Source organism: Gouania willdenowi, chromosome 21 (genome assembly GCF_900634775.1).
Source record: "Gouania willdenowi chromosome 21, fGouWil2.1, whole genome shotgun sequence".
Classification (NCBI taxonomy): Eukaryota; Metazoa; Chordata; class Actinopteri; order Blenniiformes; family Gobiesocidae; genus Gouania; species Gouania willdenowi.
Genome location: NC_041064.1, coordinates 23908191 through 23928529, shown reverse-complemented (window position 1 = coordinate 23928529; position 20339 = coordinate 23908191). Strand labels below are relative to the sequence as shown.

The window sequence follows — 20339 nt, the reverse complement described above, 5'->3', positions numbered from 1 at the left end:
AGAGTACAAGCTGAAAATTATCTAAAGAAGCACAATAAAGTATCACGTGTCTGACAGTTGGTCTGTTTCTAGTTTTACTCACTTGTAGTGCAGCAGCTTTGCTCCTCCATGTTTGGAGCTCGGGTCTACCTTTACTTTCTTACACAGCTTACGGCCCTCGGAGTCGCTGAAACAAAATTACATAAAAAATACAAGAAAGAAGAATTATTTATAGTAATGTCTGTTGATATTGGAATATTGAAATATTGTTGCCCACTTTATGACAATGCATTTAAGGTGTAGACATGAATGGCTGCTGTTAAAGCCAGTTCTCTCATATTCATTGTTGTTGTGACTTGTAATAGAAGCAGATGGAAGCATAAAAAAGAACATAAGTGTGTCTGTTTTTAATGACAGACTGGGATTAAGGTAACCGTGTGTTCGATGCAGCTCCGGAAGGCCGATGGTACCAGTTTGGACACAAATGGAGCATGAATTACCTCAGCATGAAGCGGGACTGGGATGAAGTCATTAAAATCAACACAACTCTGAATGCAATTGTGAAATTATGAATAAATGAACAACCACACTTTTTTTTAAAAAACTAGAAGTTAGAATTTAAATCTGACCCGAGGGCTTTAGTGGCTGAATATAAAAAGTGAAATAAAAGGTGGGTTATAAAGCCAGAGGGAGCTTTATAACCAAATAAAAAAAACCTTGAAATGGATAACGCGACACTGTTGTTTAACTTACAAGTCTGAGGCAATAACTGTAAATGTTGTTCTAAAGTCAACTCAATGTTATTTTTTAAGATGAAACCTTGCATTAGGCCCCATATTAAAGATTACTTTTGGATTTACTATGAAAAGGGGATTTTGCACGAGTTCTTAATCAGGGTCCCTACAGCTTCCGTCAAATGAAATTCAAGACTTTATTGCCATTTGAAATTAAATTTAAGACCAACTTCACAGTTAATACAATTGAGGGAGAAAAAAAACACATCAATTACATATGATTAAAGCACATTTTTCCCAGTTTCTAATGCAGACGTGCAACAGGCAGCCCCTAAAATAAACACACAAAAATACACAAAATGGCAGTAAAATACACAAAAAAAACCAGACTAAAATAATCAAAATCGCTCCAAAAACATACAAAATGACTCCAAAAATAGCCAGAAATCTATAAAACAACAACCAAATTACAAAAAATAACAACAATTAAGAAAAGCCATGAAGAAAAATCTTTGTTGGACAGGCAATTTTCGTTAAATTACTTATGAACGTTACCATTTATTTTGAAATGTGAAACTAATTACAATCATAAAATCATACTTGTGTTAAAATTTAAGACTTTTGCAACATTGATTTAAGACATTTTAATGACAATTAAGGCCTTATTTTTAGATTCATGAATTTAATGCCTTTTAAGACTTTTTAAGGCAAGAAACCCTGTAAATGCTCTAAAACACAGTCCCTAAATTTGATCATTTCTGCACCGCTATCTCTGCTGACCTTAATCTTCATTCCATTAGAACATTTCAAAACAATATAAAAAAAAAAAAAAAAACACAATCATGCTATCACTTCCTGTAGGACAGCATCCGCCCTGCTGCTGGATTAACGTTGGCCTGTCAAATCTTCCAACCATGTGATACTGGCCATGGCGTCTCTTTCTTGGCAAAGCTGCTCCTTTTATTGCAGTGATATTCGCTCTACTCCTTCTACCTCTTCATTCACAATAAGCTCTCAGCTGGAGCTTTGACTTGGATCAGATCCACTTTAGACAGCAAAGAAATTTGTTGATTTGCACAGTGTACGGAGCCTGGCACTGGATGTGAGGTGTCTGCAGTAATGAACTCTGATCAGATCTGGCTCACTACAAAAACTCGGAGCTGTGTGATCCCCTCTGGAAATCAGAAGTACTTGGAAAGAGGAGAGAGGGATATCATAGACTGCTGGATTCTAAAGAGTGAGATGAAATTAAAACTAACATGCTTGATGGAGTGTCCTGGCAGAGAAACAATGGCACTAACACCACTGACAATTCTTTTGACCATTTTAATTCATTTTCCTTTCAGTGCGTCTGTTTTACCCGTGGAAAATATCAAGAGACATCATGATTCCAGGAGTGGGAACTGGGTGTATAAAATCAGATCCCACTACTTGTTCCCATCTAATAGTTCAGTTTTTCCATTTTGATGAAAGGATTGTTTAGGCATTTGATGGTTGGATATCTTAAAGACAAAAGACAATATTCAAAAATGTTCAAGTGAAGAAACAAGCTTCTTTTCTCACTTTTTTTTTTTTCCAAAAACACCTTGGGGGAAAAAAACGAACTTTGCAGTTGGTGTCGCTGGAGTATCAGCTACCATTTAGATGTTCCACCGAGATGGTTTGAGATTAGGGTACTTTAGAAAATCATAAGGCAAATGCACTTTTCTGACACAAAAGAACAGTGTGTGCATCCATTAAGCATACAAAATCTCTTTTTTTTTTTAAAAGATAACTGAGGAAAAACTCTAGCTCAAGCACTGCTCCTCCTCCTGAAGACTAAACAGTTTGTTGGCTCCTTATTGAGGAAGGAAAGGAAGAACCCTACCAGGAAAAAAGAAACTGACAAAAATTATGGGCATGATCTGGGAATTAAGTGATTGTTGGCCTTTTAGCACAACCTTGATGTTATCACTAAGGTCAGACCAATATAAACCAGACTTTAACAAAGAAATGACATGAAATGCAAAAAGCTAATGCAAAACACTTCTTTTCCTTTTATTTCAATTACACTTTGAATCAGTGGCAGGTCAATTATGGGCCACATTACTCACGAGGGCCTTTGAACACATTGATGCAGATATGATTAGCTTTGTATGATCTCCACTAACATGAATAGTGCTGGTGACTCATTTAAAGCTCAAGTCTGAACTCTGATCAGATCTGGCTCACTACAAAAACTCGTAGCTGTGTGATCCCCTCTGGAAATCAGAAGTACTTGGAAAGAGGAGAGAGGGATATCATAGACTGCTGGATTCTAAAGAGTGAGATGAAATTAAACTGTGAAAACTTCTCAGATTAATCCATAATATAGGCATTGTAGATTAACAAATCAAACAACATTTGCTTGAGAAAAAAAAGAAAAAAGATGACATTTCTCCACCGTAAACAATCACTTTGTTGATATCCAGAGTTTCTGAGAAACGTCTCGATGTCCCTCACTTCCTCCCCCTGCCTCTGCAATCTACCAGAAGCCACGCCTCTAGCTTTCTGCACGCGTATCACAGAACATAACAAGGGTCGCATTGATATAGGTCTATGGGTCAGGTAAGAGCCAAAATCATATTTACCTGTTTGCTGTTGTGACGAGCGGCCTTGTTTTCGTGCAAAGTTCCGCATTCACTTTGATTGACAGTTTCAAAAACAGGAAGTCAAAGCCTATTGGCTGGGTGCACTCAGTGATCATTTCCATTTGTATAAGGGTCTATAGGACGAAGGCGGGACTTATATACATGTATGTATATGAATGACCACCAGCAGTAGACCATAGTAAAAGACAAGATAGGTATTTTTTCACATTTCAAAAGAATCATACATAAACATAGATTTCTCAGAAACTCCGGATATCAACTTTAATGCGTTTCTTCACCAGACAAGAACACTGATTCGCTTGACACCATTTTTGTTCCAGTTTGTTCCCAGTATTCCCCGTGATATCAGAATGAAGTAAAAACACTTCTATGCATCAGTCTCCACATCCCACAATACAATGCGCAAAAATGTCAAACGGATTGTTTACAGTAGAGACGAAAACAAACATTCGAGTGGCAATTTCAACTGTTTACATTTTTTTGAGCAAATGATCGTTGATTACTTTATCTATATGGCCTACACTCTTTATCTGATAAAACTTGTGGGTTGCAAAATTAATGTAGTAATAAAGTAAAAAGGGAAACACCTTCTTACACACTCTGCTTACTAAAGTTACTAAAGATATGTTTGTTAAGAAATTGTCCAACAGTTGAACACTGCTAAGTATGGTTGGTGCCTAAATACCAAAGTCACAAGTCAAATATACAAGTCTTTTTTAAAGAAACTTTACAATAGCCATTTTGAGTTTGATTATTAAATAAATGAGTTAAAAAAACTGTGGAATCTTTATACAGTTAATCTATGCTTTATATTCACTTCTTATTTAACCTACTGACTGCTCAACCCATCCCTCAGTTATAAAAACCAAACATATACCTCGAAACAAAACGTTTAGCAATCCAAAGTTTATTATTGCATCTTCCAGCAACAGTTAGTTTCTCCTTTTATGGAAAAAGCTTAGCGAAATTCCAATCTGAAATGATGTGAAAAGATGCAGCACATTATCCCTAAAGCTTTGATAGCTCAAGTTGTGAGTGCACCACTGGAACAAGGCCATTTACACAGCAGTAGGAAGGCTATAAATTGTGCAGAGGAGAGGCAGCGGAGACATATCGTAATTGGAGTGAATTGCTCTCCTCTGCACTAATAGTTGACATCAGAAAATGTCTGTAACAGAGCCTGTAAGACTGAAAGAGGTGGAGAGTGTTGGAATAAACAAAACAGAAAAAAACATCAAAAGCATGTTTATTCCTGTCATATTTTTAGGTTTTTTTTTCATTGCTTACCCACAGTTGACCCAGGCAATGGTCCCTTGACCCTTTACTGTCTGGGCGACATCAGAAAGCAGTTTCAGATGGGAGTCCCCTGACGTGGCTGCAGACAGAATTAACCACAGTGGTTGTTAATAAAACAGCACAAAAGAAGCCGTCATTATGTCAAAGACAATGAGGAAGAATTGAGTTACAGTGGACCTACAGGTGAAAAGAAACCATCGCCTGGTTAGGAATGGAGGAGCGTTTTCCACTTCCAGTAGCATTCAGAGGATGGGTTCAGGAAAGTGGCTTCAGTTACATGAGCTTTCAACATCTTACAATAGCAGGACACAAAGAATGTGCAACGGCTGAAGCTCACTGAACATTCATCTTCATCCTGCCTCATGCTGATTACATCTTACTCAAGACTCTGAGTGTGAACTCATTGAAAACAGAGTTCATCATCATCACTGGGGACTGGCACCAGTTTCTGTGTCAGACACAAATTATAGCGGAGCTCTTCTGTTTGCTTTCTCTCTGTGTTATGAAAAAGAAACTAGTTGGACATAAACCATACCAGCTGAAACAACACACACTGATATTACTGACTTTCATCAGGAATGCAAGCAAAGTAGATTCCTCTGAGTAAAGTAAATAAAAGTAATATACTAGATATTGTGAAACGTTATTCATCATTCCTGCACTCCCCTGACACCTTCAGTCTTTTGTTTATTGCATAACTAGAGTTATTCCTCTCAATGCTGCAGGCCAGGACTATATTTAGAAGCACTGACATGATTCCCTTGGGTTTCAGAATCTGTTTATTGACATGTATGGAGCAGGAGGTGAACTGTTTATTGTTCATGTCTAATGAATATTAGGAGTGAGCAACAACTATGGCAGTTAAACAGCACGTCATCCAATAACCAAACAGTTGGCGGTAGTCACCAGCCCATGTATGAATGTGAACAAGAGAATGATTGTAGAAACTGTTGAAGCGTAATGACAGCCACGATTTTCCCAGTCTGCTGCAGGACAGCTGTGGCTACAGATGTTGGTTACTCAGCTACTATTATGCCTGTGGTCTGAATAGCTTCTGGGTGTGATAAAACGTCTATTATAAAGTCGAGGCATTATTTTTCACTGACTGGTAAAACATTGGAACCTACTTTTGGAATTCTTTCTGGTAAAAATCCATGAAAATGTTAACTGCATTTTAAGCCCAGTACCATTGAGACGACACTTATGTTTCTATTCAAGCCCTTATCCAACTTCTACTAAATAAATAAATGGAGTTAACTATCAGTGCTTGTATCACCTCTTGTAGGGCTGGGCGATACAGACCAAAATTCATATCTCAGTAATTTTTTCTAAAAATGGCGATATTGGATATTAATGTTGATATTTTTATTTCAAATAGTCTTATCAGAAAGACAATCCATCTCACTGTGCTTTTCATGCTGTTATGAGAATTAGCAAAAGCAGCAACTCCTAAAATGAGAATTCTGATACAAAATAAGCCATAAAAAATATATATTTTAGGGATGTCCCACTTCCGATACGATGCCAATTTTGCAGGCTTGAGTATTGGCCGATACCAATCCGATACGTTATCAGCACAAATAATACTCACTTTATTACTTATTTTGTAGTGTGGAATGTAGAAAAAAAGCCTTGATCAAGAGAAGAATAGTTAACAATTCAAGTTCACTTCAGTTATATTTTACTGTCAGTATATGGTGGGAACAACTGAGGGCGGGGACAAAAACAACAAAAACTTCACGGACTGCTTATCTTAGAGATTTTAGATGCAGTCTGATAAAATCCAATATTCATTTTCTGGCTGATATCAGACCGATATCCAAAATCAATATCGGATCGGGACAACATTAATATATTGATACAGGCAATATTGTCATTTTCTATATCAGTAAAATAAAAAACTTGATATATTGCCCAGCCCTGAACAAAGCAGTTAACATTGTCAGCCACAATCTGTTATTCCACACACACAGGGAATTTATCTGCCAACCTTTAGGTTGTAAAACAAACCCTGTACATTCTGAGCCACAGTCACTACAAAAGCTTAAAATTAATAGAAAACTATACCAGGAGTGTAAAACTGAACTACTACAGAATTCAATTTGGCCCATGGGAGGATTTTGCTCAGAGAGAAAATTACATGAGAGATGAATCCAATAGTATCAAACTCATTTTAGTTCAGTTTAACTTAGTTTGAGTTCAGGTAAATCCAACCAGAATTATCCAAGCGTTTTAATAAAGGAAATTATTTTACTACTATTGTGCCCCAACATGATTAAATACAGTTTACAATTATGTACAGATTAAAGTGAATGTGTTCAAAGGCAAAGCATTTAGTCACAAGCAGCAGAAACTATTCTATAAGTGAAATCTTTTCCCAGTCATCGTTACTCAAAAACTTTTTACCAGATCATGCTGGGCGGTTCAAATGATGGGCTGAATCTGGAGTGCAGGCCTTAATAAGGCCACATGAGCTTTAGTAATTATTAGGGGTGTCCCGATCTGATATTGATTTCGGATATTGGTCCGATATCAGCCAAAAAAAACTAATATCGGATTTTATCGGACTGCATCTAAAATCTCTGATATAAGCGCTCCAATAAGCAGAGCATTTTCCGCTCCAGCACTTCTATCCATAGGTGACTCTGGTTCACACTCTAACAAAGTAGGTGGCAGCAATGCACCTTAATAGTGGTTTTTATTGGATTTATTTAGGTTATTTCTCAGGGTACTATAATTTATTTTCTATTTATTGTATTCATTTGTAAAATACTGTAGATATGTTGAAGGGTAACATTCATGTAACCAATTGGTTGATAATAAATAAGTCAGTTTTTCTCATACCTACACTACAAAATAAGTTAAAAAAAAAAAGTATGTATGATTCATGCTGATATCGTATCGTATTGATATCGGCCAATACTCAAGGCTGCAATATCAGTAACGTATCAGAAGTGAAAAAGTTGTATCAGAACATCCCTAGTAACGATGGTCAATTTAACTGTTGAAGGGTCTGTAGTGGTATAACATAAAATATGTTATATGTGTTACCAAAGCAAAACACATTTAAACTAATTTTTTAACAGTTTTATAATTGGGATCAGCAATTTTCAGCCAGATATGAGGCCTTTTTTTAGTTTTTTAACATGTTCTTTAATATTGTTTTATTTGATACAACTAGAAACACAACAATGCGTCTTGGAGCTGCTTTGGACGTGCATGAAAGTGGTATAAAGCTCATCCAGATTATGGGGACATAATCCATTTGCCATTATTGTAATTAACTGAGAAGATGACTGCATCACCTCTTCATTCTCCCGCTGAATATTGATATTCATAACAAAGATTTAATCAGCCCTAATTACTGTGCTACATCACATCCCTGACAGCAATTCCCACCCAAAACAAGTGAATACCCACATTAACATTACATATAGACTAATTGACATCGGTTTTTCCGTCCCATCAGTTTTCCATGTTAAGTATGGTTTCTATGTTTTGCTCTTGCATATTGTTGAACTACTCTGTTAGTAGCATAAGAAAGCTACAGAGTGGTGCCACAGGACAGCGTCAAACTATAAAATGCTTGTTTTGTTGTCTCTGACCTGTCTTTGTATAGAGTACCAGAACATTAGTTCTCGTCCTGAGCAGCTTCTTGAAGTCTTTGTGTTCGTTGACTTTCTCTATGAGAGGAGAGACCTTCACCGCCTCGAGCAGCGAGAGGACACAAACCTAAAGGAACACAGAAAGGTGACAATTATCAAAACAGGAAATGGGTGATGATGATACCAACATCGAGCTATGCTTCAGATTTTTGCTAGCAAGAGAAGTACCGGTATGTTCACCACACTGAGCTGAAACGGCATCGTCCCCATAATATGCATTTTCGTAAACATTAACATTTCTCAATTAAATATGAATCTACTGTTTGAAGAATCAACCACCAAAATTGTAGATTTTTTTTATCATATAAACATTGTATTATTACTTAAAAAAACTACTACTAACTAACTAACTACTAATTGTTATGCACGGCACCATTAATAATACAGCTTTATTCTGATTTTCAGAGGTTTTTGTAAATAGGTGATAATTGATGACGGTGCAGCTAACAAATAATTCTTTTTATGTTAATCAACCTCACAGGGGATCATAGCAGAAATCAGTGATTCTCAACTGGTGGGTAGAGACCCAAAAGTGGGTTGCGGACCTCTACTGTCTGGGTCGCGGACAGCTGGTCAAAAAATAAATAATTAACGTCTCTCATGTTAGACTTTTCTTTTATTTGGAAAGTAACTTTTTTTTTTGACAGGCATGCTGTGAAATGCATGTTGCAAGGCAAGGCAAGGCAAATTTATTTGTATAGCGCATTTCATACTCAAGGCAACTCAATGTGCTTTACATGATAAAACATTCAATTGTTTAAAATCAATAAGAACATTTAAAATCATTAGTAAAATCAATTAAAATCATCAGTAAAATCAATTAAAATCATCAGTAAAATCATCAACAAACACATGACATCAACAACATGACAAAAAATCTCTCTCTCAATCATATGCAGTAGAGAAAAAAAGTGCCTTTAACTTTGATTTAAAAGTGTTCACATTGGATGCTGACTTCAGCTCTGCTGGCAGTTTGTTCCAATTCTTTGCATCACCATGTTTACTGTGAGCTCTGGGCTCCACTATCTGACCTGTGTCCATAGATCTGAGAGACCTGCTGGGTTCATACCTGACTAACATGTCACTGATGTATTCTGGACCAAACCCATTCACAGATTTATACACCAGCAGCAGAACTTTAAAGTCTAATCTGAGGCTGACTGGGAGCCAGTGTAAAGACTTTAAAACTGGACAAATGTGTTCTGACCTCTTTGTTCTGGTTAAGACCTCAGCTGCAGCGTTCTGAACCAGCTGTAGATGTTTGATGCTCTTTTGGGGGATTCCTGTCAGAAGACCATTACAATAGTCCAGTCTGCTGGAGATAAAAGCATGGACAAGTTTCTCCTGATCTTTCTGAGTCATTAAACCTTTCACTCTGGAGATGTTCTTTAGGTGGTAGAAGATGTTTTTGTGATAGATTTTGTGATAGATCTGACTGCTGAATGTAAGAGCTGAGTCAATCAGAACATCAAGGTTTTTGAAGGAAAATATATACATTTGTTTTTAGAAAGATTACATGTGCGTGTTTTCAACAGCTTTTTTTTTAAAAACTAAATTTGGTTGGTTGAATTCTTAAAAAAAAAGCCCATTAAATGACTGACAAAATGTGGGTCCCAGTGTGAGACCTGTTGAGAGTAAATTATATTCAAACCTTTCTTTTTCAAGTCATAAATGGTAGCAAGAATTATTGATGCATTATTATTTTTCCTTCCTATTTTAGCTGCTGACACTGACAATCACAGGCAGCTAAAAGGTCTTTCTTATGGCAAATAAACGGCCTATTGTGAACCAATCATAAGTGACGTGAAACTATGGGAGGGAACCCATGCAAACAAAGAGGGGAATGGCTCACATCGCGCTACGGTAACCCCTAAGGACAGAACAAGAAAGTCTGAAAAAACTGTGGTGGGGGGAAGAAAAAAAAGGTTTTTTTAAACCAAATTTGCAATTTAAAAATTGTTTTTATCTACAAATGATAAATCAATTAAATCGATTTTTATTTTTTGCCCAGCCCTACTTTAAAAGTTTTAAAACAAAATAGCAACTTCGACACTCAGTTATTTTTTTTAATTTATTTCAGGATCATGATTCATGAGGAACTTTTGCTTGATTTGTATCAACTGATAGTTAAAGTCACCGTTTTACACCATGTATACTGCAAATATAAAAAAGCCTTGCAATAAACTTAAAGACAACCTAATTGTTTCTGGGCCTTCACCATTAACTAAGGTGGTTTTCATTCCTGCTTGACAAAAACTAAATTAAAAACCAAACACTGTTTGCTTAACCCGCAGTTTGAGACTATCCTGCATTAAAAATAAATCTGTCACACTCATGCTAATCAAATACTTCAATGTGATGCGCTGTGAACTGTCAATCATGTAGAGTGACAGATGTGCTGTCCAATCACGTTCCAGACATACAGTAGCCAAAGCTTCTTCAACAACTCATCTCACTTTTCTTTGAGTAGAAGCAATTCCTTCACATTCTGCTACAGTGATAAATATCAGCGAGATATCAACTAAAACCTCTTTATTTGACAGTGTCGCACAACTTGTACAATCTAAGAATACAGAAGTCTGTGTATTCTTGTATTTTTGCTGAACAAAAGGATTTAATAACAATAGTGTTAGCCAACTCATAAGGCTGCAAGCCTGAGGTGTGATTAAAAAAACTAAAAAACATTGAAGGTAAACTGAGCCTGTACACTCAGTTGTGTAATTTTAATGCTCTAGTTTATTTCAAATTTGCAAAATACAAAAACTGAAGCTCCATTTTGTGCATGTTTTTTCCAGTCTGAAATGTCAAAAAGCAACAAAGCACTTGAACGAGTGAGGACAATATAAAGCCATGAAAGTAATTCCATCTCCCAAATCAATTACCGCACTCGCATCCTGCAGAGAAAAGAGGCTGTGAAGGGCACATGGCTTTATACTTCACATTTATAATAAATGCTGCTGATAACCCAAAGTCCAAGCAAAAAAGCTTTTCTAATGACTCCAGCGGCTTAACTCACTTCTCTATCACATATCCATCATCCAAGTTCATTACTCCACAGTTCTGGTCTCTCTCCTTGTCAGCAAATGTCACGAGCTTCTAAAAGCAGAAGTTAAGTGCTATAAGGCTTCATTGAAAATGCTATTGCTATGGTTTTTTACTGCTTCATTCATAAAAACACATTTACAATGTTAATGCTTTTTAATCAGGGCTCATCTTGAGGTGACCTCAGGTCTAGTCACCAATGACCTCCATCTAAAATCTGATTTATTAAGACAAATAACAAACAAAGACAGATGTAGTTAGATCTTTAGTAGAGTTAAACACTGCTGGAGTTTATAAGTATTTGTATTAAAATAACCATCTTTAAATGTTTATTTTTTTTACTAAATCAATGTGTTCAATTGTTGTTGATGTTGCTAATTTGGTGTTTGGATTGTGGTAACAATGTTCTTTTAAATAAACAAAACGGATTTTTATGAAATATTACAAACTTGTTGAATTGTACAAACAAGTTACATGTTTTACGATTCGTTAAAACATCATTATTGGCTTTTGAAATAGGAACATGATGATCCCTGATGAAATGTATTGAAACTAGGAACAGACCATATGGATGTTTTAGGGCCGATACCGATTCTTTTCCCATCAATTTTAAAATCTTCGTAGAAGATTAAATCAAAGTGGTAGCCCTTCGGATTACTCCGTACTTTTGATGTAGCTTGCAGTTTTGGAACGGTTGGTGAGCCCGGTTTAAAATCATATTTTAATTCACTGAAAGTTACAAACGTACCTGCACATTTATTGATTAGCAAGTGTTGAGGCTGATCTCTTGTCTTTCACAAGGGCCTCGGCCACTGTGTTGTTGTTGTGACATTTAGCTGGCAGCAGAACCTTTATAGTCTGGTAAATGGTAAAAGGAGACTTCATTGATCTAAGCCTGCATCCACACACACACACGGTGAGTTTTGCTTTAACCGAATGGAAGGATGGTTGCCCCTGTGAAGACTTACAAGTAGAGATTTAAAACATTGTTTAACACTATTGTCATTTGTCATGTTAGGGATCGATAAGCATTGGTAAAAGAGGATCCACGTGTCCTTAAAAAGCTATTTGGCTGGTGAGAAGACATCAAGTTGGTTCCAGGGTTGATTTGATTGAGTGAACATTTTTATATATTTTGTCAATAAAACATTTAAACCTGGAAAAAAAAAAAAGCTTGAATAGGACCAGAGGTGTAAAGAGTCTTACTCAAGTAGAAGTATTAGTCTGTTACTTGATTGAAATTGTACTCAAGTACTAGTAAGTCATACATAAAAGTAGCTCAACTGTATAGTACTAGTTACTCAATTGCAGTAACGTGAGTACTTGTAATCCGTTACTTTCACCTGTGCCTCGGACTGTATTGCAAATCAATTCATGATAACAATACCCATAACCAAAATGATTGACATCATCAACATGTAAAACCTAGAACAAATTTGCTGAGTGAGAAGTCAAATATTGGACTGGGTGGGGCTCCCCTGGTGGCCAAAACACACATTTTAGTTGAAGATTTAATCGCATAAAACCATTGCTTTTTGCATTGATTCATCAAACTATAGGCCACCTTAAAACTAGCATCAACTTCCTTAATAATTTGATTTACAGAGGCTCATTTGCTGTATTGCACCAGTCAAGCCAGCGTTTATTCAAGAGTGCAGTAATTATAAGTGGCTACCCATGACCCAGTCGCGGTTCACTGATGTAACAGCATTAGACCATTTGATTGATACTAAGCCCTGCCGACTGGGAATACTCGGCTCGTGTTTTAGAGCTTTGAATCTTTCAGCTAGCCATCACAATTTAGCACTTGTCCAGCTCACATTTCATTTTGATTATGTTATGACTAATAATTAACCAACAAGAGGTCAAATCACAACAAAAAAAGTTTACAGTTAAGGTGATTGGTTGAAAGTTGGGAGTTTGATACCCGACCCAGGTGAATCTAAAAAGGAGATACTGCAAACTATATATAGGAAGATGTGAAACAACTTTAGTACTGAATAAAAGTGTAAGAAAAAATTGATTTGGCAATATATTGCAATATTTCACCTCGTGATTATTGTATTGATCCAAAAAAATGTCCAAATCAATTTTTTAATTATGGATTTTTACAAAAAACATTTGATTGCGCCAACGAATGCATAGTATGTAAATGCATTTTCAATCAACCAAATTTATTTTTTCAAAAATTTGTAGATAAAAATGATTTTTATTTTGCAAATTCGAATTTAAAAATTAAAATAAAAAAAAAAATATATATATATACAGTATATGTACTTTTTCGCATTTAATTTTTTATTCACACTATGCTGAGATGCTAAGGGAAAACTTTATTATTATTTTTTAATTGTAATGTTATATGTTATAAAATATGTAGTTATCTGATTTCTTAATCAGAAAATTTAAGCTACTGTGAAGTTGCTGTTGCACTTTTGCTTAAACCTGGGTTAAAGCTTGAAATGACAGAGCAACATTTACTTTTTATTTTGAGATTGTTCTATGGATTTTAACTCCTAAGGACAATCACAGCAATAAAGTTGCACTTTTGAAAATATATCTGATGTCTGCAGTCATTATTAAGTGCATTAAAAAAAAAACTGAAAATCAAATTGAAACTTGAATTTTTCTTTAAAAAATCTGAGATTTTGTTTTTAGGCAAAATTGCCCATCCCTATGTTGAAAACACACATATATAATCTTTTGACCAGCTGTGCGCGACCCACTTTTGGGTCCCGATCCACCAGTTGAGAATCGACTTATATACATTAATGTAAATGAATGACCACCGGCAGTAGACCATAGTAAAAAAAATCATACATAAACAATGTTTTAACATAGATTTCTCAGAAACTCCAGATATCAGCTTTAAACTACTTCACTCCTCAATGCATTTTAGCTTAGAAGTTAATTGCACTTAATTTAATAAAACACACTGGGCACTTTTATAGATGCATGTGGTTGCTTTTTTTTCTTTAAGAATTTAGGAACTCAACAGAATCAGAATCTGTTGTATCAGCATAAATACAACCTTTTTGAAAAATGAAATTTGACAGTTTGATAAATATACCACTTGTTTTTGATATCGCTACTTGAATTACAGTTAATTACCATTTACTTGTTCTTGAAAATTAATAGAAAATTAAATAAATTGTATTTCAAAGCATTTTGTAATTATTGATTTCATGATATATCGCATTGTGTTTAGTATCGATATATTGTATATATAGTACCTTGACATGCAAATCATGAATCATCTTGTATCGTCAGATTCATGGCAATGCACACCCCTAGTACTGAAATGCATAATTAAAAGTCTCAAACGTTCAACTGTCTGGAGGTGTTTTGAACAGAATGTATTATTCTTTTCTTCAATTAAAAGGATTTTCTTGAGTTTTTGTTTGTATATTCTACAATACACGACCATTAAAAAGTTTGGAGAAGGTGTGTCCAAAACTTGACTGGTATAATATGTTTATATGGCTGTCAGGCCATCAACCTGCATTGACAATCCCTTTAAATACCACAAAATTAGCATATAAACAGTTCCTCCGGCATTAAAAGCAAAAATGCTGCCAAGAACGACATCCTCAGTCGTCAACCCAGCGCCGCTGATGGCTCGGATAAAATGTGTCTTCTAGTCAGTGTGTGTCATCCTACAATGACAGATTTACAAAAATAGAAATAACTAGTCTGTGCTCACAGTTTCTAGCAACTAAGTGACAGACCCATTAAGTAGCTTGATTACTGCACTGACAATGATTCATGCCAGAGTTTTTTTTAATCACAATGATGAGAAAAGGGAGAACACAGCAGAACACGTTTGTAGCTGAGTGTATAAATGAGGCAAGAAATGTGAGGAAGAAATGTTCAAAGATAACAATACGTGTAATGAATTCAATCAAGTCATTTTTAATAATGGCTAAATTATCTGTGATGTTCGGCTTTGTGTATGAGGATTACAGTTTCTCAGAAGTGAACTGCACATGATAAATGTGAGATAAATTGGCAGCAGAGTTTGTACAGATTGTGTAGAAATATTCATCGGTTTTAGAAATAAACAACTTTGTAAACGTGTGTGTGTGTGTGTGTGTGTGTGTGTGTGTGTGTGTGTGTGTGTGTGTGTGTGTGTGTGTGTGTGTGTGTGTGTGTGTGTGTGTGTGTGTGTGTGTGAGACTAATGGGCTTTTATCATATTTTCATTGGAAGTTATTCTTGAAACTGGAAGATGACAAATGAAGCTTGACTGTGCATAATAATTCAGCATCAGTGATAGGATTTACATAAGTATGAAATTATACTTGTAGATCACTCAAAGTGATCATATTAAAGGCCTGTCTCCTCTGAATTAAAGTAAAACAGGTCATTGTTGAGCATTTGTAAAACCTTGTTACTTTATTTAAGAAACTGTGAAAAATGATTGGAAAACGTCAACAGTGAGCACAATCTAGCTTCTTAATCCTTGATAAATGCTCCATCATCAGAGCAAAAAAACAAAACCAAAGCTAACTTAGCTTTAAAGGGGACATATCATGCTTTTAAATCCTTCCTTTTTACATATAAATCATACAGTTGTGGTCTATATAAAGCGGAACTGCAATGCTTGGGTCTGAATTCCTAATTATTATAGCTCCACAGGCCCCTTTTCTACCCCTTTTCTGATGTGCTTCTGAGAGCAACTCGTTTTGATGCGGTCTCTTTAAATGCAAATGAGACACTTCATACCCCGCCCCCTCTCCAGGTTGCAGAGGTGACACTCGGTTCAACTCCACCCTGTTCAGCCATTTTTGTAGTTTGATAGAAGAGATACGGCTATGTAGCAGCGCAGAAACTTTTTATTCACGTTATTTACAAAATGTCAACAACGGAAGACATGTCCATCCAGCCTTACATGTTCGAGCCAGAATCTGACCCGGCGGAGCGAGATGAAAATGAAGATGATGAACCTGCAGAACGTCTTCATATGAATGTTAACAAGTGAGCTAACACAAGCGCCGAGCTAACGCTAGCGCCAAGCTAACATCACGAAATGCATTTTAATACAGTCTTTTCAAAGACAAAAACGGCAAAATGAAATGACTAATGAAAACTTTAGACTTAAATTAAATCACGTAGGCCATATCATCAAGGATCTAAAACGAGCACACAGCGCTAACATATGAAGACGGTGCAACTGCTAATGCTAACAAAACAATGACAGGGACGTCTTATCATCACACTTTTTAGCGTTATTTACAGCTTACCGAAGTGCTCTGTTCATCGTCTCCAAAGATAGAAGGAATTGAACCCTCAATCAGACAAAGTCTTTCTGCAAATCCTTCTTTATACTGGTGGAGGTTGCTGAAGCAGTCATCCTTGAAGTGCTTCGCGCACACAAAAATGACCTTACCCACAGATGTGGGTACATTTCTGTGAAAAATAAAACTCAACCAGGCACTTTAAAAGGGTTCTGATGCTGGGAGACGGTGCAATGAAGCGTGTGGGTTACTACATCCAACAACCAAACATTTTGACTTATCCTCTCGAAACTTCGACATCCTGGAGCTTGGACTACAAAATAAAAGCGAGAAATAAAAATGGCGGATTGCTCGAAGTGTTGGGCCTGGAGTCGATGTCCTAATTTGGCAGTTCCGCTGCAAATACTGTGACGTTATTGTTCAAAAAATCAAAACAGATTAAAAAATATGACCAAACCAGAATATAAAGATATCAACGGAGCACCTGAAGAGACTAATTTGAACTTTTCTGTACTTCTAAACACTCTAAATATACAACAAAATGCATTTAAGGGCTAAAAAGTGGATTTAGCATTTGTCCCCTTTTCTGTACATTAACCCTTCTGATCTAGTTTAAAATAAGTCATATTTTCAGCTTTAAAACCTGAGATGCAGTTGCCAGAATCTGCACTGAAGGACATTCAGTTCCGTCAAGCACTTACTTTGAGTTACCACGGACTAATGAACCACACAGGTGAGTGTAGACTGTATAATAGTAAATAAAGCTTCTGTAACACATCCAGTGTGCATTGAGACGGTTCCTGGCGTGCAATTATTAGTTCTTGATGTCTGGTTTTAACTGTAAAGCGCCACAGTCTCAGTAAAGCTCATGTGGAGATGAAAGTTCATATCTGTGTTGAGTGTATTCACAAACACTTTCTGATTTGTGTAAAACTGATTTCCTAAAAAGCATGAATATAGCTTAGTTAAATTTTAGTGTATGCTTTGTGAACAATGCAATCATAATATTATTTATTCATATATTACATATTATGGGCTCTATTCTCCCTTTAGCGCAGGGGGCGTGTCAGCAGCCTGGACCGGAGAATACGCGTAGGAGAGAAGCGTGAAACTGCAGACACGCAAAAAGCGCTTAAGTCCAGACGGGAGAATAGACCCCTGACTACTTAATTACTTCAAAATGAAAGTAACCACTTAAAAAGTTAAGTTTTTACATTTATAAATGTCTTTCCTCAGTTTACTAAATATTCCAGTATTGAACAAAAAAAGAACTAACAGAGGATATGACTAGGTGCTCCCAAAAAATGTAAGGCAAGGAGTTTAAAATAAATGAATAAAAAGGTTGTTAGTGGGTTTATTTTGTCTGGGTGATGGGGTTTCTCTCTCTGTGTGTGCTGTGTGAAAGACTTTGACCTGTCCATGCTGCAGTGTCTCCTGATTTGCAAAATAAGATATGGATTCCATTGGTTACATGCACCGATTGAATTATGAACAGGATTATACACTGACTCCAATTCCTTTGTGACTTGAATGCAACTGTCTCATTTTTTATTCAATCTGATTGTTTTATGTCCCACCACAGATCACATTGAATTTAAAAAACAGTTATCTACCGTGTCTTGAGACCCATTGTACAAAACTGTAAAACCTTTATAGCCTTTATGATACGATAGCCACATATTTCTAAATCCTCGTCTTTTGCTGATAACTGAGATGAATCCTCACAACACCCCTTCTTCTGGTGCACTAACGCTCATATTGTATAATTCAGGGATGTCAAACTCATTTCGGATCGGGGCCAAATATGAAGCAGTTTGATCTCAAGTGGACCAAGAGAGGAAAACGAGCAATTTGAACATGAATGTGCCCTAGTTTGCAAAGCCGTGTATAAATGATTAGGGATGTAATGATTAATCGTAAGGCAGTTAAAAATCAATTCATAGGTATCACGATTGACATCGATACTTTGAAAATTGAATGGCAGTACTTTTTTTAAACAGCAGAGGGCGCTATATATTTATCCCTTCTCTTGTCCAGCAGTATACACGGCGGGTGAACTCTGCTACTACTTCCTTTCTGGCCGCATTCTACTCTTAAACATGTTAATAAATGATTCCTTCCCCTTTTAGCACCGTTTTTTTTTTTAAGTCCAATTGTTAAGGCACAAAATACATTTTCAGTTGCACTTTTAAAAAGAAAAATAACTATTATGCAGTTTTGCATTGTTTACTATAGAACTAGAATTTATATTACTAGGCTTCTTTTTCATTTGTATTATTCCTTTGTTTATTTAATTCAAGATTTATTTTTAATTAAATTGCATTGTTTTGAATAGTTTATCAAGGGATTCGTTTGACAATGAAAAATAAAAAGGAAAATAATACAGTATTTTTCCCCCAAAAAAATAATGGAATATTTTTCAGTCAACATTTGCCTACAGTCCCATTTTGTAAAATAAATCGTGAGAGAATCGTATCGTGAACCCAGTATCGTGAATCAAATCGTATGGGAGTTGAGTGAATCGTTACATCCCTATAAATGATGTAAAAGTATGTACAGTATATGAAGTATGTCAGGCACAGATAATATCCAAGCAATATGTGATAGATATCATTTCCTGCAGGACCTTTACTTACATTTACTTCAATATGTGACCAATTTTTATTTAATCTGGGGAAATTGTGTAAATGTATTTTGAGGATAGAGCAGCTTTTTGGTAGAAATTAAGAGTTCTTTAACTTCTTTCAACAATGTGCAATTAGCCATTATGTCGTATAAGCATGCATGGGAAAACTGTGAGCCTTACAAATATTGTGGACAACATTTTATTGTGTATTTGAAGGTGCTGACATTTATCAACCTTGCGTGAAAACGGGAGCTAATCTGAATGCACATTGTGTCGTACGACAGGAGTTATAAAACATTCATATCTGACCAATCCCAGCACACCTATGATCAGGTGAGGATAAATGCTGTGGCTGAATTTGATCGTCATTAACATGTTACGCACTGAAATATTCCAGGTTCGGAGGCCCCGCCCACTAAAGTAAAAAACATTGAAAAGGAAATACACATTTCTGAGATGAAAATCATCATCCTGACAGCTGAGGTGAAGAAAACAAAGGTGTACTTTTCAGTAGAGGTGTCCCGATCCGATATCTATATCGAACATCGGTCCAATATTAGCCTGAAAACGAATATCAAATTCAATTTCTGGATAAACGGACATTCATTTATTTTTCCAATTATTATTATTATTATTATCTATATTCAATTGTAGAATACTGTAGATATTATGTTGAAGATTAAAATATATGTAACCAATTGTTAATAATAAATTAGTCAGTTTTTCCTCACACCTACTGTTGCTGAGTATTGATCTCTGTTTGAGTAACATCACTTGATGTTGATCAAGCCTTTTCTAACATTCCACACTACAAAATAAGTAATAATTATTTTTCTATTAAAGAAAAACAAAAACAAAAAAGTACGATTCATGCTGATATCTGATCAATATTGGTATCGGCCAAGACGCAAAGCTGCAATATCGGTATTATATTGGAAATGAAAAAGCTGTATTGGGACATCCCTTCTTTTCAGTAGTGTGAAAACTAGACTTGAGTATTGGCAAGGATGTTGCAATATGATTATATCACAACATATTAGAATATTCTACCCAGTTAACATCAAAATTAAACGTGGAGATGCGGCTGTTTCTCAGCTAACACCTCCGCATGATAACTAGCTAGGTGAGCTCGTA

At 35.9% G+C, this 20339-nt stretch overlaps 1 protein-coding gene across 1 annotated transcript in view; it reads right to left on the bottom strand.

Moving 5' to 3' along the window:
- Positions 1–20339, bottom strand: part of pdia5 (protein disulfide isomerase family A, member 5) — a 73093-nt gene that overhangs the window by 46162 nt on the left and 6592 nt on the right. The window contains exons 2-4 of the mRNA XM_028435501.1: positions 8245–8371; positions 4631–4718; positions 83–166 (exon numbers count right to left, since the gene is read on the bottom strand). Of these exons, the coding sequence (XP_028291302.1) occupies positions 83–166; positions 4631–4718; positions 8245–8371 (299 nt within the window). The remainder of the gene's footprint in view (positions 1–82; positions 167–4630; positions 4719–8244; positions 8372–20339) is intronic.